This window comes from Coffea eugenioides, chromosome 1 (genome assembly GCF_003713205.1).
Source record: "Coffea eugenioides isolate CCC68of chromosome 1, Ceug_1.0, whole genome shotgun sequence".
NCBI classification, from domain to species: domain Eukaryota; kingdom Viridiplantae; phylum Streptophyta; class Magnoliopsida; order Gentianales; family Rubiaceae; genus Coffea; species Coffea eugenioides.
The window spans coordinates 4,776,436-4,798,883 of record NC_040035.1 but is presented as its reverse complement, the minus strand read 5'-3'; the positions used below and the strand labels follow the sequence as shown (position 1 = coordinate 4,798,883).

Here is a 22,448-nt window from a genome sequence, read left to right as displayed (position 1 = left end):
CAGTTCATCTTCAAATCTGGTTAACAGTTCATCTTCAAATCAAATTCTATCATGTAAGATTGCCTCTTACCTACTTTCTTAATTTGCCTTATAATCAATTTCTTTGGCATTTTAAGATTTGCCTTCTCGTCACCCCCCTTTCTGATTAACCTTCTCGTGAAAAAACTAAAATGTCCCTATGGTTATTCTTCACAATTTTGTCTTCTCCCTTTTTCTCTTCCTATTTATTAGCTTTCAGAGATGCAGCATTAGCATTTCTTACCAGGTCCAAAATATTGGTGCTTTTCAATTGCTCCTAACAACATAATACCATGTAACCATCAATTAGCATGAAACCAAGCACCTATTCTATTCCGTGCTTTGATGTATTGCTATAACTCAGTTCATATTCTGTTCCACGGTTTGTTTTTGTAGGATTGACAGAACAATAGCTTCACGAAATTATCTGAATTGTCTTGTTAGATTTCTTGTTCCCTGCATAATATCTGAGTTCAAATTTTCTATTTTGCAATGATCTTAGGCTCAAATCTCCATTGGCTATTAATTACTCATTGAATTGCATAGCCAGTATCTTGGACAGAAATGTTTATGATGACACTCTTTTCTTCCGTATTGCTGCCTCAGATAGCCAACACCTGATATCCTTATCGTCGGAGTTTGCACACTATCAATCTGCTGTTTCAGTCACCAGATCTAGAAGTAAGAATTTACCTGCTATGTTACTACTAATTTTCTCTTTTTTTTTCTGGCTTCTTGTTTTTGAAAATAGTTGTTACTTAATAGCAGAAAGTTTTCGGTCAGTGTTTTTGATTGCTCAAGACTATCAGCTGGCCTGTACGAGCTGCTTGGAAAATATTCTTGCCCCAAATTATCGGATGTTTTTGGGGAGCCATCATCACCAGGAGTTTCTGATGATCCTTATTTACAGTTTGATGATCATTACTAGAGAAACAGATTGACCATTAGAGGTTTTGCTAACTTTCAAGAATTATCCGCAGGTTAGCATGTCTAAGCCGGGAAAATATACGTACATAGTATCAAGTCTTATTACCTGCTCATTATCTTTAGGGTAAAAGCAACAAAAGAAACTCAAATTTGTAAGATTCCCAGCTCAAGAAAATGTAATAGAACTTCCTGTTTTCATAATTATAATGCAGGAACAAGATTTCTTGAGATTTAAAATCTATGGCTTTCATCAAACTCAGGAATACACACCACCATTTACTGTGAAAATTTTATTTACTTATTGATTTGCTTGTAAAAAAAGAAAAGATAATGCAACATATTCATGGAGTAAAGCCTCAAATGAAACTATGTCCAAGCACAAAAAATTGTGAACTAGCAACCACAGACAGAGATTTTAGACTTTTTAATTTATAGATTCTTTTATTCCTATAGGAGAACATACTCCAATGAAACTCTTATGAAGTATGTGAGATGATAACTAAAATTATTTAATTTACAAAAATTTGAAAGCTTATGAGGATCTACTTCCAAGGATGTTGTCTAGCAATGCAATAGCAGGAATTTGAGAGCATTCAATTGTGCACCTTCAATTTGATCATAAGTTGCAATTAGAGATCTAAATTGTTGATTGCACTTTAGTTTGTTGAAGGCAGAAGTCTGCTTTGCTGAACTTTGCTTGTCTTAGGTAGCCTGAAAACGTTTAACTGCTATTAGCAAAGAAAACACCATCACTCGGTAAAATGTCACAGCACACACTCACAATACACACTCAACACACACACACACACACACACACACATAGCACACAAAGTACGCATCACGCCTCACATTTGGCACTTCTAGTTCCTCCCCGAGAGACTCAGTTCATAATCCAATCAATTCTTTTTGGTATAATTTTGGCTTTTTCCAGATATAAAGGATATATTTGATGAGCAGTTTGATATTTTGGTTTTGTCACATTATCCACTTCACTTCTAACTCAATTATAGATTACAATATTTAAGAACATATTATTTGGTGTGGATCATGGTTCGCCATCGCGGGTCGCGGTCGCGTCACGGTCTCAGTTGTTCCACATCCGTCGCTATATATCGGTTGAATATCGGGTGATACGAACAATATAACACATTAAAGTTTCCAAAAATTTTGAAAAAATTACTAAAATTAGAAAATACTAAAAAAGACACAATTTTAAAAAATATCGGAGTCGACTCCGAGTTGACTCGGATATATCGGCCGATATCATGCATCACGAATTCGAATCGATCAATATCGGCCGAGTCAGAGCGAGTCATCGCGGATATGGTGATATCCGCGATTCGGGGATCGGTATCGTATCGGTCTCTTCTGTTCCAGATACGACTCGGCCGATACGTATCGGTATCGGCCGATATGGCGAACCATGGTGTGGATGGCTATGCATAATATGATAGCTTACTACTATTTGCACTGAGTTTCATGCCTTTGCTATCTCTCAATAAAAAGTAGCAGTTTTTATTTGCTCACCATATATGTCTGCCACTGTGATTTGTACATTGATTCCTAAAGTGGAGATTCTATGGGACAAAATGGTTGCTCTACACTTTCACCTCTTGAAAATGAATTGTCATCTTATCATCTTGTTGCGAACCATCTGAGATTTGATCTTCTCTACAATGTCTCTCAGTGATGGGATTCGACTCAACTTTACAGTGGTCAATCCACAAATTCTCTCTGCCCCTTGATTTTAAATTGGTATTGGCAAAGGGACTGGTAATCTATGATACCACTCTTTTTTTTCACTTAAAATTATCCTAATTTGTGACTCAACCTTTCTTCTCTAAATATGTTATATTGAAGTTTAAGCAGTTTGATTCTCAATTTGTTAACTAAAACCAACAAAACAAAAAGGGACATATTCAAGTCATTTTTTGAGATTGCCAAGGAAAATAGTGTTGTTCCTGCAATGAAGCTCCAGAGACTTGGTAGATTATCATTTATTGAAAAGTTAAGTCTAACTGTGATGATTTAAACTTTTGAGCATCAAATAGTAATAATTGGTCACTACTCTCTAGGAATTCGCCTTCATGAAGATTCTTGAGCTGTCTATGCCTGTCATGTTTACTGGCTGCCACTTTTCTTTTCATTTTTTGGAGTTTTGGACACAAACTAGAACAATTTTCATGACACTACTTGGTATCTGTGAACTGAGAAGAAGGATTTCATATTTGCTTACTAATTTAAGTTTTAAAACAAAGACAAAAGCCTTTTTTTAAGCTTTCTGTAAGATTTGTTGAACAGAAATGTCGTGCAATCATCTGAAATTTCCTGTTAGCTTTATGATGTTTTTTACGTTGTCCCGAGTTTAAGTTTTCTATTTTGCAGTGTATTAGGCTCAAATCTCCTCGGAGACTTCGGTGGCTTAATTACTTCAATACCTGTCAATATGCTGTTATTCCTTCTTCAACCACATCATTTTCAAACTGGTGACAATTGTAGAGAATGCACTCTCTTTTGCTTCTTAGTGACTGAGATGGACAAAGTTTGAGATCAACGTTGTGAATGTTGTGCCGTCAAACTGTCGGTCATGATATGAGGTAGTAATTCACTGATTATGAACCTCAATTGGTTTTCTGCCTCAGACTGCTTGTCTCTCAAATTAGCTGCAATTCAGTTGCAGAAAATTGTCTGTCTGTCTTGTGACTACTTATCGTCTGTTAGTTGGCCTCCACAAGCTGCCTACCACCCTTCTTGAAGTTGTATCTTAGCTCCATTACATACAACCTGATTTTTGTGAGTTTGCCTGTTCTTTTTGCAGTTAAACATAGTATATCTAGAATGATGCTGTTACTTTAAGATTCATTGTTATTCCTCAAGACCCGGACGGTAGCCACTACACTAATCCCAGAGTCAATATCCATCTCAAAACTACTTGGTCTATATGATGTTGAGTAAATCTTTACTTATGCTGGTAGTTTCTTAAATCTTACACAAAAAATGGAAAAATTGCATGAAGCTGTCCTTTTCAATTTTGTTTGGTGTCTTTCTTATGTTTTTGTGCCATGATTTTGGTGTCTTTCTTATGTTTTTGTATCATGATTGAAAGTCAGAGTGTACTTCATAAATCATAACATTACCACTAACAGGAAATCGTTCCATGTCTTCACCGGAAGCTTTAGTTAATATATTGTTTCAGCAGTTAATAACTGTAAAACCAGAAGAATTGGGAAAAGTTTCATGATTTTCTCATTGCCATCTGCTCTATATATACAAGTACAATGTGCATCAGGCTCCCGTGACTTCAGCCCCAATTTACCTAATTATGTGCAATTACCAATACTACCAAATAGAGATAGATACTATAAACACAAGATACCCGAAACTGCAGCCGAGACTCCTTCACTAAACTGCAGCCGAGACTACTTCACTAATACCCCCCTCAAGTTGGAGCATGAAGATCGGAAATGCCCAACTTGCAAAGAATGTCATCAAACGAACGTTTGCCAAGAGCCTTGGTTAGGATATCAGCGAGTTGGTGAGACGAGGATACAAATTGGGGAAGAATGATACCACGACGAATCTCATCACGAACAAAGTGACAATCAACTTCGATGTGCTTGGTGCGTTCATGAAACACAGGGTTGTGAGCAAGATGAAGAGCGGACTGGCTATCACAATAAATCCGCATAGGAGATGAGTGAGGGACGCCAAGAGAAGCTAACAAACCCTTGAGCCATTTCAATTCACAAGTCGTAGAGGCCAAAGAACGATACTCTGCCTCAGCCGAAAATCGAGATATGGTATGCTGTTTTTTCGTTTGCCAGGAAATTGGAGAATCCCCAAGAAAGACAAAATATGCCGTCAAAGAACGTCGAGTCAAGGGGCAACTCGCCCAATCCGCATCACAATAAGCCGTAAGATGAAGAGAGGAATCAGAACGTAGCAAAAGACCTTGCCCAGGATGAAGTTTTAAGAAACGAACAACCCGAAGGGCCGCCTCCCAATGACTATGCCGTGGTTCCTGTAGAAACTGTGCCAAGATATGTACACAGTAAGACAATTCAGGGCGAGTAATCGTCAGGTAGATAAGACGACCAATAAGATGCCGATAAGGCATAAAATCAGGAAGGGTCTCGTCCTTAGCTAAAGCAAGGTGATGATTTTGCTCCATTGGTGTGCCGGCAGGTTTAGCACCTAACAAGCCGGTCTCAGAAATAATATCGAGAGCATACTTTCTCTGACAAAGAAAAATCCTAGTCGAATTTCGCGCTATTTCAAGACCAAGGAAGTACTTCAATTTACCAAGGTCTTTCATGTGGAAACAATCATTCAAGTAAGTTTTAAACACATGAATGGCATCACTATCATTCCCACCTATCACTGGATCATCCACATAGACCAAAATGGTCAACTGAACTTTGCCACGCCGAAACGTGAACAAAGAATAGTCTGAGCCAGATTGCTGAAATCCATATTGAACTAGAGCTGCAGCCAGCTTGGCAAACCAACACCGCGGTGCCTGTCACAGCCCATAGAGAGACTTGCGTAGATGACACACTTTATCCGCTCCGGGTGCCGTAAAACCTGGTGGAAAACGCATATAAACTTCCTCCTCAAGGTTGCCATGCAAAAATGCATTGTGCACATCCATCTGATGCAATTCCCACCCACGGATCGCTGCTACTGCCAAGAAGGTACGAACCGTGACCATCTTTGCAGTAGGTGCGAACGTCTCAGTATAATCAAGACCATCAATCTGATGATTCCCGAAAACGACCAACCGTGCCTTGTATCGCTCGATTGTTCCATCTGCATGATACTTGATTTTGTAGACCCATTTACTACCAAGAGCCTTCTTTCCCGTAGGCAAAGTAGAAACTGTCCATGTCCCATTATCCTCTAGAGCCTCAACCTCCTTTCTCATTGCCTCACGCCAACATGAATGCTGCATTGCCTCTTTAAAACTGGTTGGTTCAATCCCTGTAGTTACTGCAGCCACGAATCGACAATGCGACAGAGAAAATTTAGCACAATTCACATAGTTTGTGATGGGGTAGGGCGTACCTGAGGATGCCAAGGAAGAGGAAGGAGAGCTCGAGGAACTGAGGGCAGCTGTATGTAACACATAATCATGCAAACGAACTGAAGGCTGTCGCGCTCGTTTGCCGCGACCAAGATCGTCCGTTGCACCTGTAACCTCTGCAACTTCAGGTATTGGTACGATCCCATCTGCTGTCACGCCCTCTTCCACGGACTGTCCATCATATTCAGAGACTGGCGGAGGTGCCTCAATCTCAGGCACGTCCTCCAATATAGTAGGCTCAATGACAGTAGGCAAAGGATCTGGAGTTGCCGACCTTGCGGAGTCCGTATGGGCAAAAGGAAACACATGCTCAACAAACTCAACATCTCGACTTTCAAAGCAAACCTTCCTATCTAGATCATACACCCTCCACCCCTTTTTACCATATGGATAACCCATGAATATGCACTTATGACTTCGACTTGCAAACTTATCCTTTTCCTGATTAATGTTCTTAGCATAACATAGGCATCCAAATACTCTAAGATGAGAAATAGAAGGAGGGCTTCCAAACAAAATTTCATATGGAGTTTTTCCATCCAAAATCAACGATGGAGTACGATTGATTAAATATCCTGCAGTGAGAATGCATTCTCCCCAAAATTGAATAGGTAAGTTAGCCTGAAAACAAAGCGCCCTACCAACATTCAAAATGTGTCGATGTTTCCTCTCAACTCTTCCATTTTGTTGGGGTGTCCCAACCATGGAAGTCTGATAAATAATGCCACACTCCTTAAAATAATCACCTAAACAAGTAAACTCTGTACCATTGTCACTGCGTATAATTTTGACTTGTTTATTAAATTGTCTCTCGGTCATAGCCAAAAAATTCTTAACAACATATGGGACCTCATGTTTCCCTTTTAACAAATAAACCCATACACCACGAGAACAATCATCAACAATAGTCAGAAAATAGGTAGCACCACAAAAACTAGCCTCTCGATAAGCTCCCCACAAATCACAATGAATTAATTCAAAGATATCACTAGCTTTACGGTCACTAATAGGAAAAGGAATACGAGTTTGTTTTGCCCGGAAACAAACGTCACAAGGTTCATGAACACCTTTATTTATCTCTATACTACCGTCTATTGTAGGGAGCTTTTCTATGACTCGCACAGAGGGATGTCCCAACCTTTTATGCCACAAATCCATATTCTTGGCTGTAGCGGCTCCATGAGCACTGACCAGAGGCTCCCCTCGTGCGACATACAGCCCCTCAAGCTCTTCACCCACTCCAATCAGCATCCTCGAAGTACGGTCCTGGACAACACATAAATGATCAGTGAATTTCAAGATATAAACTTTGTCACGGGCTAATTTTGAAACAGATATCAAATTGCATCGTATTTCAGGAACATATAAAACACCCTTGAGAGATAATTTTCCTACAAGAACTGTTGCTTCTCCTGTTGCCATAACGTATTCACCGTTTGGCATTTTCACGGGACAAGGAGGTATTCCTTGAAGCTCTACAAATGCAGTTTCCTCTCCCGTCATATGATGCGAAGCACCTGTGTCAAACAACCATTGTAAATATGCCTTACCATTAAGCCTTGGCTGAGCAATTGATTTATTATTCGTGTGAGTGTTCCAGAGAGACTTCAAAGTCTCCCAATCAGCTTTGCTCAAGTTCTCCAATCCAGCTTTATCAGAATCATCAAGTGGTCTCCCATGGGAAACATTAGCAGCCGCCTGTACTGCCCCTTGTGCAACATGAGCCCGTGCTACTCCACCACGACCACGCCCCTGGTTACCACGTCCTTTGCCTCTTCCTTGAGTCGAATTTCCCGGCCACCAGTCGGGATAGCCATGAAGACGAAAGCATGTGTCCATGCTATGTCCCGGTTTCTGGCAGTGAGAGCAAACTACTCCATTGTCTTTTCGGTCCCCCCCTGAATTCCGAAGGCCTGGGCTGACTGTTTTCATGGCAAAGCTCACCGGATCAGACCGATTGGGAGCTGCTCGCGTCATTACCTGCACTTGTTCTTGCTCCGTAACTTGAGAATAAACCTTATGAAGGTTTGGAAGAGGGTCTGAAGCAATGATGTTGGAACGAACATTACTATAAGATGATTCATCAAGCCCCATGAGGAATTGATGCACCCGCTCTTCCTCTTGACGCTGTTGAAGCCGTGTAACGAAGTTACACTTGCATCCATTACAAGAACAAGTAGGCATAGGATCATAATCATTCAAATCATCCCACAGCTTCTTGAGTCGACCATAATAAACCATGATCGAATCCCCGTTTTGTTTGCAATTTGCAACCTCCGTTTTCAATTGATGAACTCGCGCGCCATTACGAACAGAGAATCGCTGCTGGATATCGTCCCATAATTCCCTTGCCGTTTCCTTGTATGAAATCGTGGAATGCAAGCCTAGTTCGATGGTGTTAAAGATCCATGATACAATCATCAATTTCATCTGAGTTCTGGTTCGGCTCCTTAATGGTGCCATCAATGAAACCTTGTTTCTTCTTTGCCCTCAACGAAATCCTCATGGCCTTAGCCCATTCTTCATAGTTTGGTCCTTTGAATTGTGTCTGCGTAATTAAATTCCCTGGGTTGTCATTCGCGCTCAATAAGAACGGCGAATTGGTCTTCAAACTTGAAGCTTTTTGATCTGTCATCGTCCTAGGATTTATAGTTCAGGGGTTCGGTATTGTTTTCAGAGCCAGAAGGCTCTGATACCATGTAAAACCAGAAGAATTGGGAAAAGTTTCATGATTTTCTCATTGCCATCTGCTCTATATATACAAGTACAATGTGCATCAGGCTCCCGTGACTTCAGCCCCAATTTACCTAATTATGTGCAATTACCAATACTACCAAATATAGATAGATACTATAAACACAAGATACCCGAAACTGCAGCCGAGACTCCTTCACTAAACTGCAGCCGAGACTACTTCACTAATAATAACCAAATGCATTAGATTTTCTGGGTTACCAATGCAAGTTTTGCATAAAACAGAAGTGAAGCAAATCAACTAATCAAGTAACATTGTGGAAGAAATTAAGAATTGACTTTACTTTGTTTATCATGTATATCAGCTGATCTGTTGTACATTATGATCGCTAAGATTAGCTCAGTCTCTTTAAATGATTTCTCTCACCTTGCACCTGTTGAAATTGCGCTTTCCAGCTTAGTTTACATATCATATGCAGTAAATTTGTGAACCCTCTTCCATATTTCTTTAGACCAGCAATTCTGGCCACACTCCTTTCTTCAATACTTCCCAATTTGATTTTTGTGGTCTCTTTGCTTAGACGAACATAGGTTAGAATCGTGAAGCTTCTTCAGCACCGTATATATGGCTGGAACTGAATAATTTTTTTGCCTGCATTTCCTACAAATACCCCATCAACATATATTAACAACTAGCAGTCTAGTTTTGTTGATATTCCGTATCTGCTTCCGCGAATTGTAAGATATTACTGCTAAAGTCAGCTCGCTCTCTTTAAACTTGTGATTCTAAGGGGATGAATTTGTTTCTCTGTAACTTTTAGCTCTTGAAAATGCATGTGCATACTTCTCTGAATCATTTGATTAGTAATAGCTCTGGGTCTCTAAATAATGGTTTTCTGACTCACTTTTTCTCGGTTGTGATTTTCTAGCCATGAAGACAATGGTCAATCAAGGAGTTTTCACAGCTTTTGGTCAAAACTTCGGCGTTTTGGTTCGAAATTCTGGTAATTGTAGATACACGTCACTGCTCAATCTAGGCTGTTAATCGCTTTGATTTTTAATATGCTACATGTAAAACAAAAGAAATCGTCATTGTGAAGATATTGTTGAGGTAGCCAAGGAAGATTTACAGTTCATGCAATGAAGTTGCACAAAACTTGGTGGAGTATCTTCCAACATGGTCAAGTCGAAGCAGGATGTTTTGAAGCATTTCGGTAGTTGGTCAAGTCTACTTGTTGCAACTTGCTGCTCTTAGTGAATCCACCTAGATAAAGGCTCTTAAGCTTCCTCTGCCTTTTGTGATTGTGGGTTGCTTTTTTTTTTATAGTAAGTTTCTTCTTTCGGTGCTCTGGTTACAATGACAAAAATTTGCAATGATCTGAAAATTTCCATTAGCTTTGTTCTATGGTATATGCCATCTTGAGTTTCAGTTTTTGTGCTTTGCAGTGATAGTAGGACCAAAACTCAAGGGGGAACCTCGCCGATGGCTCTTACATGCTGCCTTTACTTTTTCAAAGTCCTATGATTCCTTGCTGAATAAGATCCTGCTTCAGTTAGATAGTAACATCTAGGACGCATTCTCTTTTGCTCTGTGCCTCAAATGGTCAAGGGCTGAGATTCCCATTGTGGGTATGTTGCCTTTAAACTGTCCAAACGATTCAGCAATTTGTAGTCACAATAACGAGGTGCTGATTTACTTGTTCTGCAACTCAATTTGCTATATCTCTGGCATACTGCTCGTCGTCAGAAGTTAAAACTGGCTGGTGTTCCGGTAGCAGTTAAATGTGGATTCTATCGTGACTCAATGGAAAGAAAGGAAAACAATTGTATTTTAGGAAAGTGATTTGAATATTTTTTTAATCATTTAAGGAGAAGATAGATCTTTACAATTCCTCTTTTTTTAATTTCAATCATTAAGGTGAAGATTTTTGTGGAAAAGAGGAAGAATTAAATAAAGAAGAAAGAGAAAAGGAAATAAAAGAAAGGAAAATAAGTTAAATGAAAAATCAAAATAATGCAAAGGCAATTTTGTCCTAAATGGGGTTAAGTGAGCAAAATTAAAGGTTAGGGGGTAAACTGAAAAATAGAATATTCTTTAAGGGGATTTTAAGTCAAAATGATGGACAATGATATTATACTTTATTTCTAGCCTTTGGTTTCTTCAGGACAATATACTCCAGTGAAAACATTACTAATATTTTTTTTAAATCTGTCCAACATGAGGTGATAAAAATTGTACGGGAAGATGATTTAGTTGCAAAATATCTGAAGTTTTAAAACATTTGCTTCGAGGGACACTAAGGACTGGAGAGTTATCTTTTTGCACCTTCAAGTTGATTGCAGGTTGCAGTTAGAGATCTCAGTCGTTAATTCTACTTGGGGAGACGATTGTACCTATAGCTGGCAAACAAATCCATTTAACTAAGTTTACCGATACCCGTCCATGAATAGATGGGTATGGGTTTATTAAATTTTTGCATATGAGTATAAATGGGTTATCCAATAATACCCATTTATTGGGTAACTCATCAAACCCAATTAACCCATTTAGAAATTGTCTTTTCCCAAACCTCCTCACTTTCCCTACCCATTAACTTGCTCATTTTTCACCATTACCAATTTATAACAAGTTTTAGCCTCTTTTCTTATTTTTCCAAAATGAAATTTTAAATTTACACACAAAAAAATGCTAAAGGTTCAACATTTTTTGATTAAGTTTTTATGTTAACTTTTATAGTACTTAGTTCAAATTTTTATATTCTTATTATTTAATTATTAAATAATATGCAATTTTACGACATAGAGTACATATGGGAAAAAATTGATAATTAGGTTTATTGAGCATTATAAATAAATATTTAAAACTAATGATGGGTGCAAATGATGGTATAAATTGATAACTTAGTTTACAAAAATGAATTTAAATAAATTTACAAAAAGTTAAAATAAATGGGTTATAAATGGGTAATTGGGTTACCCAATTCATTTTTTGACTTACCCATTTATACCCATCTAATTAAATGGGTATGAATGGGTTGACTCACTTATACTCATTATCCATTTTATCCAATCCAAACCCGCCCAAATCACCCATTTTGACACCTCTAAATTTGTACCAAAGGACTGAGAATTTGTATTTGATGTTCGATTTTTGCTAGTTATGTAAGCATTCAGAAATGGTTGATTATAAGTTAGATCCTTGGATGAACTTGTGAAATTTAATCTCCTTTGGCTCTGAAGGAAATGTTTGCTATGTAGGGAATAGTATTCGATATTTGACAGAATTTAAATTTGTTTAGTTTCGTGCCTTGTGTCTTATGGATTAGCTACAGGATATGATGGTATTATGTTCCGGATATGGGGCATGACAATAGAGTTATATCAGCTAGCTTCTCTGCAAATTTCATCTACATCCAACATTCAAATTAAATTAAAGTTGTATGAAAACTCCTCAACTTTTTTCATTTTACAGTGAAAGTAAATATATGGAGGTATGAAATCAGGATTTTTATTTAGGAGGGAGGGAGTGAACACTAAAGTTTGATAAAGAGAACGATATTAGCCGGTGATTTTGAGGTCCTTAGTTCGAATTTCAAATCCTTGCTTTCCCTTTCCTTGTAAGATTTGGAATCTCTCCTTGAATTCAAAAAAAAAATTATAGATGTCAAAACTCTCAAGTTTCTTTAAGTTCTTCTAAATTAGAAGAATAACGGTGTAACTTTGTATTCTAAACTATCTTTTAACGTATTTAAAATTGATTTGCACTAAAAGGAATTTTTTTCAACAAAGACTATCGGAGATTACAGTATCACGGGAAAGTTTTGATCAATTGAAAATGCTCCCAAGGAAAAAAAAGACTTAAAGGCCAAAAGTTAGATTCTAAATAACTGCAACGTTAAATTGAAATTTTGTTCCTTCTTCCACTTATGTCTCACATCTTATTTACTCTTCTATTTATTATACTTGTTTCTTTCACATATAATAGTTGATCTTTTAAAATTTTAGAATTTACCTTAGTCATCATTCTTGTTCTTAGTCCCTTAATCTGTATACAAATTCTACGCTCGTTATCCACTTCTTTACCTAATTTATCTCATAGAATATTTAATTTTAAAAAGAAAAAATTGCAATTGTACAGCAGAAATGAAAAAGGATAAACATATTAAGTTTTTGAGATGGCAAGAATTATAAAATTATGAACTTTTTAGTTAAAACCTATGCTATAAAGTAAAGGTTTTAAATTCTTTTTTAGGGGCGAGGGGAGGAGAGGGGAGGGGAGGGAAGGAAGAGGGGAGGCCAGCTGCTCTTCCTCCTTCCCCACCAAAATGTGTCCTTGAATATGTGTCATTATGTAATGTAAGCTTTACATATGGGAATTAATCTTTGAAACTCATTTTACATAAAATAAAATAAAAGCTAGCAGTGTCAAAATATTTTTTTTATATAAAAAATATTGCTTTGGTAATAAAACATGGTTACAGACTTACAATAAATCTATTGACTAATAGTTAAACAGCACATTTGTGTAGGTTTAGGTATCTAGATTTGAATTATATAAAAACAAACTCTATTCAGCCCAAGGGCAGAGCCAAGACCCCACAGTAAGTGGGGTCAAATTTTAGTACAGTAAAACTTATTTTTTGTGAAAAAAAGAAATTGCTAACATTACATACAGATTATAATTGTATCTTGGAGTACTCATTTTATTAAAACATTAAAAAATCAATTCATTATTAATTTTGTTAATACATCTTTTTGAATGTAAGGAACTAAAGCTCTTGATTTTTTTAAAAATAATTTGCGAACTATCATCAACTTAATCTTCTATGGGTTTCTTTTAAGAAATTTATCTTTACCCTATTACAAATAAAAATCATGATAACTTAATTTTGTATTGTAAATAAAAAATTTAGCATCCACTTGAAAATTTCTTGTTTTTCGAAACTTTGAAGTTTGAAAAAATTGGATTGAAGAATTGGTTTTCCCACTCCACTCAAGAAAGTTCATCCTTTATTTTTGGAAATTTTGGAAGAATTTATTCTTGAACTAACTTCAATAAATAACTTCAAACAAATTCAAATTATTGTGATGATAAGAATAATAAAGTTTCAATTATTTGGGGTCAATATATACAAAAAATAGAATTTGGTAAAATTTAACGGAGTAAACTAGTATACAACTTTAAAATTTTCTAAATTGTCTAAGACTAAAAATTAATTTTTCCAAAGTTAAGTGGAGTTAATTGACTCCACTTGCTTGCACGTGGCTTCGCCACTAATTCATCCCCATAACACCCTTACCGGATTTTTATAAGATTTTAGGTCTGAGTAAGGTCTGAATTTGAAAACTTAGACTCAAACTCATAAAAATCATGATGGATTTAAATTGAGTTTGGTTAAGACTTGCCTATTGACATGCCTACCAGTATTAAAGAAAAAAAATACTTTTAAATGTGCTTTGTATGCACTTGAGAATTCTTGGCTCTATACGTACGGATAACAAATTATTCAGAAATTTGTTTGATTAATGGCTAAAGACATGTTCCAATCTTTTTTGATTCATTTTTTATTTCACGTATATTATATTAGAAATATTAAAGTAAATAACACAAACGATATACGTCTTCAAATAATCTATAGATTTTTTTTCTGTTTTTTTGCTGCCAGTGATACTAAAAAGAACAATTGGCACAGTAACCAATTGCCACTATGGTCCTCCCACGCATGGACTTTCGTGTTTCCCAGATGATCAGTCGCATTCATCTTTTTGAAAATCGTAATGGACCTCTTTATTGCTAAAGTCTTTAACTGCATGCATGTCCTGTTCCCGGTTAAATGCATCTTCTTTCAATCGTTATCTTTTTTCTTTTTTTTTTTTGAAACGATAAACCTAATCTATCCTACGTTAAAGGGAAGGGGGCGGATCTAAGGAGGTCCAGGGATAATCCGGAAGGGGACTGAATCACCACCGGATCAGATGGGTGTACAGCACACCCACCTGAATTTTTTTGGAAACAAACCACTTAAATGTGACATTTTGATGGAAGGAAAGGTTTGAACCCCTGCCTCCCACGCCACCTAGTACCCAGTGGTTTCTTTCAATCGTTATCAGTATAACTCAAAAGTAAGCTGTTTTGCACTTTTTTGAAGGTCTACTTCTAACGTGGAAATGTGGAAAACCCACCAAGCTTCTTGGAGAAAATGACTAGATACAAATACAAGCGGACAATAGATATGGCCCCTGAGCTAAGATAATCTTCGTTTGAGTTCCGGCAAGGCGGCAAGAAAATAAATGGCACCAAAGACTTTAGAAATTGTTTAGATTCAATGACATCAAGTTGATAGAATTCAATTATTCTTAACTTGATATAAAAAGCATTGGAATTATTCGTTCAAGTCAATACAAGTGGCGTCGAGTTTTGTTTGGATTGCAAGATTTTCAAATAAAAATTTCAAATTTTGTTTTGTTTGCATCATACACACAATTTTTAACAATCTTTCTATCTCACATATATCACATTATAAAAAGTGCTACAGTAATTATTTCAGATAAATATTTCAAATAACTTCCTATCCAAACAAACTATTTCTACAACTTTGAATGCAAAGAAATGATGAGCTTAATACTTGCAAATGGTATTTTACATTGATAAATCACGAAGGGTTGCAATTGTCATGATATTCAAATGTTGAAGAGTTTTAGTGGTTGTATATAAAGCATAAGGAGGGTTTTTGACAATTGCGATGTCATCATTTGGTTTTACATATATTCTATCGTCAGAAGATATTCCATTTGGATATGATTTACTTTAAAAAAATGTTTTCTATTACTCTTTAAGCGTATTTTCAATTATTTTTAAATCATCATAAAATATTATAGTAATTAATATTAAAAAGGATAGTGACATATTTATGTGTTATATACAAAATAAGAGTAGCGTATATCATAATAACTGTAGCATTATACATAATTAAGTAATAAGGTAACAAAATCTATAGTGAGAAAAACATCTCACTATGTCTGTAACTTTCAAATATTTTTGTATTATTCACATATGAATTCATATCCATAATTTTGTCAAACACATGTTTTTATACCGAATGTTTCGTCGTACTTTCGAAAAATATCTCGTATAATATGCATATGTATAATATCTCGTGTTATTCTCATCCTGTATTTTACTGGGTATGATAGTCATGTCTTAGATATCCTTGACTTTTAAGTCAACACATTCTATCACATGTATGCGTATCAATCAGTGGTTTATTAGTCAAACATTACCTTATTTTTTTACAATCGATATTGTTACCCCATATCAAAATGACAAGTGGTGCTCCTTTTCTTTGGTTCTTATCCGTATTTTGAAAAAAAAGAAAAAAAAAAGGAAAGATTTCTATCACATGTATGCGTATCAATCAGTGATTTATTAGTCAAACAAGAAAACATTTTTTCCAATCGATGTTTCTCCATATGAAACTGACAGTGGTGCCCTTTTTCTTTGGTCCTTATCTTTTTCTAAATTTTTTTTCTAGTAGGAAAAGGATAGGGTTTAAGAAACGGGAGAGGAAAGTGAGATTATAATCCAGAATCTTGAATTCCTAAGTCTCAATTTCAACCACTAGACCAAATCTTCCTTAAAGGTTCTTATTTGTTGACGATGAAAAACCAAAAAACCTTCATGTTTTAAGCCAGTTAGCAATTGTCAATAGTCAAAATTGTAGAGAGATAAAATTTAAAAGGAAAAGCTCTTAATCTCTATTGTTGTAATCGAAAATAATTTCATGAAAATAAGAACCAACATTTTACTTAATTGTCGAGCGTTGGTGGAAAAAATAACGTTATAGAGTAAAATGCAAAATAAAAAGTAGTTTTTGTAAATCACCCACAAAAAAAAAAAGAAGAGCAAAAAAATGCCAGAGGTAGCCATAGTAATACTCTTGTCTAAAAATATCAAGAAAGAGCCAAGTGCCCACAAAACTGGTTTGGGGAGTAAAGTACTACTTATGTATTTTTCAAGCATTCAACCCAAGTACCAATTAAAGCAAAAGTTTCTGGTACCAAACGTACTACAATTCAAAATTGAGGGGGCTAAAAAGAAAAGTAAGGTGGGGCCCAACGGTCATCAAATTCTATCAAATTTCCACAAAGCACCCCGATTGAACTAAACCGGAAAATTCATTGGGCACCTCCAGCTTCTTCAATTTGTCAATTTTTGCCCCATCCATTTTACCTAAGAAAAACTCCTGGTCGGCTGAGCCACTCTTCAGTATCACTAACTCGTCCATTTTAATTCCGATTGCTCCTTCTCCAGCTCCGGAATTTGACTCGGGCCAACTCGCCGGCTTCCCATCATTTCCTACTCCAACACATGATCTTGGACATTTTCCAGGTTTCCAAACCCCCTCAACTCGGCTCCAGTCACCCGTGTCGAGTTGATATGACTCGCAACTACTTTCAAACTCGCCTTGAGCCTCCGTCTTGTACCCGCTCACCGCCCAGAACTTATTACCAATCACGACTCCTTCACACTCGTCACGTTCTTGACTCATCTGAGTCAACTCAACCCACTCGTCTTCCGAAACGTCATAAGCCCACACAGATTTCAGTGCATTCTTGTTCTCATCATGCCCGCCTGCTACATAAACTTTGCTCCCAATTGCACCAACTGCGAAAAATGATCTCTTTGATGGCATGTCTTTCCCTTGAGTCCACCCCTGAGTCGTGAAATCGTACACGAAAACACCTCGAACCGGGTCATAACTCGCCGGGTTCCATCCACCCATGACAATTAGCTTTCCTTCACAGCTGGCCGGCTGACAAAACAAAGGCAGCCCATTTGGATACTTGGGAACCGGATCGAGTCGCTCCCACGTCTGACTCACCGGGTCAAACACAGTGAGTCCGTAACTCGGTGAACTCGCAGGTTTGGCATCAGGGATGGTTTTTTCTGCAGGAAATGCCTGGACTAAGCAAGCCAATTTTTCGGTGTACCCATATTTCTTCCTGTGGTAGTAAAATTCTTGACTTCTCAGCAGCTGGCTCCATTGGCGACACACTTGAGTGGCAACTCGGTGAGCCGTGTAGGGTAACCGAGTCAAGCACTCTAGACCGAGTTCCTCGGGCAAGGCTGGAATTAATTCCATAACTTAGTGATTTTTGTGGAGAGAAAAATAAGGAAGGAAGTTGATGAGAAGAATGTTTGGAAAGATTTGATGAGTTTGGAGGATATAACAGTGGCTATTTATAGTCCAGATTTTCAAGTGTTTGGCAATTGTGTCTAAAGGCATTTATTGTCCATATTTGTTTAACTTTTGCAACTTGTTCTAGAAAAGAGCCTTCTTTTAAGGAAAAGGCAAAAAAAAAAAAAAAAACTACGCGATACGCACTAATGTATTCCTGAGCAAGAGGGGAAAAATCCATGCAACTCATGAAGGCAAGTAGACAAGTAGCCAAGTAGACAAAACAATAAGTCTAAGATAAACTAATAATTGCATGTCATGCATGACATTTACAATTTCAAGTTTTATTGGGTAAGGGATTATTATACTACTTGAGTAACATCAGGTGACTTTTGAAATTTGGATACACATAATAAAGTTCAAATTATTGCTCATTACCACATTGGATACTAAAAAATTGTGTGGAAGTTATAGGAGAATGAGTGATACGTCCTAAGTTCCTTAAAAAAGTGAAAAGAATACGATGAAGATTTCAACAAGAGAAGCTTGTAGGACATTTAGAAAATTTAATAGGCAATTCAGACATATTAGAGACTAATTAATTTGTAATAAGTGTCTATAACTTTCAAAATTACAATTGTCTTAATATGATTATATTGGTTTTGATTTTGTATTTCTGGTTGCGATATGAAGTGTTTTTCATGTTATATTAGTGATGTGCATAGATTATCAACATTTTTTGATTTAGATCCTCTGTTCTTGCATTGCTATCAGAAATAAATAAGCAGACAAATAAAGGACAAAGGGATTAATCTCAGCAGTTTATTGTAACTTTTTTAAGCTTAAAGTTTAGGTTTCTCCAAACCATTAGTTTACCTTAGTTTAAAAGGGCTTTGAGGAAAGGTTTTTTGTTCTTTAAACTATTTAAAACCAAAAATAGTTTTCAAATTTTCCTATAAGTTTTAAACAATCAATGTTGTGCTTAATTAGCTTACAACAAGAAAAACTTACTGTTGAAAACAAAAGGGTTATTATCACTTTACCCCCTTAAACTATATTACTACTATCAGTTTACCCCCTAACGTTATCTTTTAGTCACTTTACCCCCAAGACTAACGGTCAAAGTGACTAAAAGATAACGTTAAGGGGAAAATTGATAGTAGCACCAAACGTTAATGGGATAAAGTGATAATAACCCAAAACAAAACCCAAAGTATTTAAAACAAACACCAAAATCAACTGTGTCTACACTTATTTTTTTGTGACTTTTAAAAGGATATATAAAACTCTAAATTGTTCATGCACATTACACCTGAGGCTGACTTTTATGTTATCAAATGGAAGATACCAATTTGTGGCTTTTGACCTTGCTGATGTATTTGTTAAAGAAATTGGAGAGGGACTGAACACTTACACTTGGAACCATATACAATGTATAGCATTATGATCTTCAACTAATACTGCCCCATCAATGTAGTAGGAAGTATTTTTATAGGTATATATAGTTATTTAATTAATTGGCCTATTTTTAAATAGGTTGGGGAGTTTGTTATTTTTTTGGCCGTAATCGCCATGACCCTTGTTCCTTTGTACTAGGTCGGCTTTGTCCTTGTTTGTACTTGATCGAATTAAATGCTTTGTTTTTTTGTAAGAAAAGAAGGATAACAAGATAAACCCCCCCCCCCCCAAACCAAAAAACAAAAAAAAAAAAAAAAAAGAAGATACAAACTTGGAGATGTATATTTTGACCAAATGTTAGTTTAGAAAGTAGAAACCTACATTCCTTTAGGATACAAAATTGAGTACAGTCAAGCTAATGAATGTCTCTATAACAGCTCTTTAGGAAGTAGCAATTTTTATATAGAAAGCAAACCCCAAGACCATGGCCACCAAATGGAAGCTGTCCCTAAATTTTTTTCTTTTTGTTTCAAGCCTGTTCATAATTTGGCATTAGCACAACTACGAGTATTTCAATGATTAATAGTAACTTGTTTCATTCAAGAAAGAAAAAAGAATCAGTTGTTATGTGGCGAATTCTTTTTTTTTTTCAATTTTTTTTAAAGGCAGCACAATGGGCACTAATTAAAATGATATTAAGTATGTTTATATTTGGAAATCGTAAAATTAATTTGAAAATTTGTATGAATAAAAAGAGGATAATACATTTGCTTGGCCTGTAGCATTATATATCTTAAATTGAGAACGTTATTTTGATTGGCCTATGTCACTACAACCGCACAGTTAATGTCAATCTGCAGAAATTCTTGATCAGCCACAGACAATTGGTCTGCTATAAGTGAAGGATCATTGACTATCTCTCTCCTCTCTATAACTCTTTCCTCCTTCTCCTCTCTAGACTCTTTCCTCCTTCTCCTCTCTAGAACTCTTCCAGTCAAAGTTTCCTTCATGTCTCTCATTAGAGAGAAATAGAGCTGTTAATCGAGCCGAGTCGAGCCGAGTATTTGGCTGCCGAGCTCGACTCGAGTTTAATTCGAGTCGAACTTGACTCGAGCTCGTTAGGAAAACGAGCTTTAAAATGTGTTCGAACTCGGCTCGTTAAGTGTACATGTGGCTCGAGCTCGAGCTCGAGCTCGACTCGTTTATCACAAACGAGTCGAGCTTCACGAGCTCGAGCTCGAGCTCGTGAAAATTAACCTTAATAAAAACCTATAATTTTTAATTTTTATAATTTTGATTTCTAAAATGACAAATATGCCCTTCATTAACGAGCTCTAACGAGCTACTCGAGTATCAAACGAGCCGAGCTTACTCGGCTCGTTAACTAAACGAGCATGTTTCGAGTTCGAGCTCGACTCGTTAACCAAAATTAACGAGCCGAGCTCGAGCCTTAACGAGTCGAGCTCTAACGAGTTTTCGAGCTACTTGATTGACTTAACAGCTCTAGAGAGAAACCAAATCTTATCTTTCCCCATGAGAGGGAACCTGTTTCTAGTTTTTAGTTTCTCTTATCTGAATGAATTTTTTTTTAGGATTTTTTAATGAAAGATTCTTCTTTTCTAAGATCTTATAGTTAGAGTTTTTTCTCTCTTAAATTCTTCTAGTAAGAGTTTTGTTCTCTCGTGGGTTTTTCGTTCTGAGAGTTTTCTCTTTAGTTTTTGTCTTTTTTTTTTGTGAAATTTTTTGTCTTTTTTTTGGGAAATGTGTGATTTTGTAAATTTAGGATCTAGTTTTTTAGATTTGTAATTTTTTCATTATTGTTAGATCTAAATTTCTCTTTGGATTTAAATTAGTTTTAATAAGAACTGATCATTAGAAAACATGCACATATGTATCGAATTACAATGATTCATCCAAATGGAAGATATACAAGAATATAAATATTAGTTTTATTTGTATTGCTTTCTTAAATCTATTATAGTTATTGAATTAAATCACTTTCTGGGATAGAATATCTTGCCACAGGTAAATTCTTAAGAAATTCCTTTACGAAAAGTATCTAATGGCAATATCAATAGAAAAAAAAAAGAAAAAAAAATGCCATCTAAATCCAATTGGAAGTATCTATTTGTATTATGGGCAGCCTACTTTGGGAGAAGAGAATTCCATATCACAAGCTTTAGCAAATTTCAAGAAATTCGTACCCTGTGAATGATGCATATTTTACAAGGAACCACGTGGAAAACATTGGATCCATTTCGTCTATTTTCCTTTGTTTAGAAGCACTTAACATGTATGGGGTACCTAATACTAGAGGTGGCAAATCAACCCACTTAATTAAATTTATCCATACCCACCCATGAATAGATGGGTATGGGTATCTTAAATTTTTGTATATGGGTATAAATGGGTTACCCAATAATACCCATTTATTAAATGGGTATTATTGAGTAACCCATCAAACCCAATTAACCCATTTAGAATTCTCTTCCCCCCAAGTCTCTTCTTTTCCCCCACCCATTTTTTTTTTCAAATTTTTCATTTTGTCATGATGTTAACTACTTTTGTTTCATTATTATTATTATTATTTGTTGGTTTTATCTTATTTTTTTTCTCTTAGTTTGTTAACTTGCTCATTTTTCAGCATTACTAATTTATGACTATTTTCTTATCTTTCTAAAATGAAATTTTAAATTTATATATGATAAAAATGTTAGGGGTTCAAAATTTTCGGACTAAGTTTTTATATTAATTTTTATAGTACTTAGTTCAAAATTTTATATTCTTATTATTCAATTATTAAATAATAGGTAATTTTGTGACATAAAGTATAAATGAAAAAAAATTGGTAATTAAGTTTATTGAACATTATAAATAAATATTTAAAACTAATGGATGGGTACAAAGAGTGGTATAAATTGATAACTTAATTTGCAAAAATGAATTTAAATGAGTTTACAAAAAGTTAAAATAAATGGGTTATAAATGGGTAATTGGGTTATCCAATTCATTTTTTGACTTACCAATTTATACCCATCTAATTAAATGGGTATAAATGAGTTGACTCACTTATACCAATTACCCATTTTACCCAACCCAAACCCGCCCAAGTCACCCATTTTGACACCTCTACCTAATACCAATAGAAA

At 35.8% G+C, this 22,448-nt stretch overlaps 1 protein-coding gene across 1 annotated transcript; it reads right to left on the bottom strand.

Moving 5' to 3' along the window:
- Nucleotides 1-16,688: 16,688 nt before the first annotated feature.
- LOC113781692 (F-box/kelch-repeat protein At2g44130-like) lies at nt 16,689-17,913 on the bottom strand. Its single transcript, XM_027327666.1, has one exon. The coding sequence runs from the start codon at nt 17,863-17,865 to the stop codon at nt 16,855-16,857; it is 1,011 nt and encodes a 336-aa protein (XP_027183467.1). The 5' UTR covers nt 17,866-17,913; the 3' UTR covers nt 16,689-16,854.
- Between the last annotated feature and the right edge of the window lie 4,535 nt (nt 17,914-22,448).

What these genes read in the sequence shown, in the direction of transcription:
- LOC113781692 (XM_027327666.1), bottom strand. Translation starts at nt 17,865, where the DNA reads ATGGAATTAATTCCAGCCTTGCCCGAGGAACTCGGTCTAGAGTGCTTG.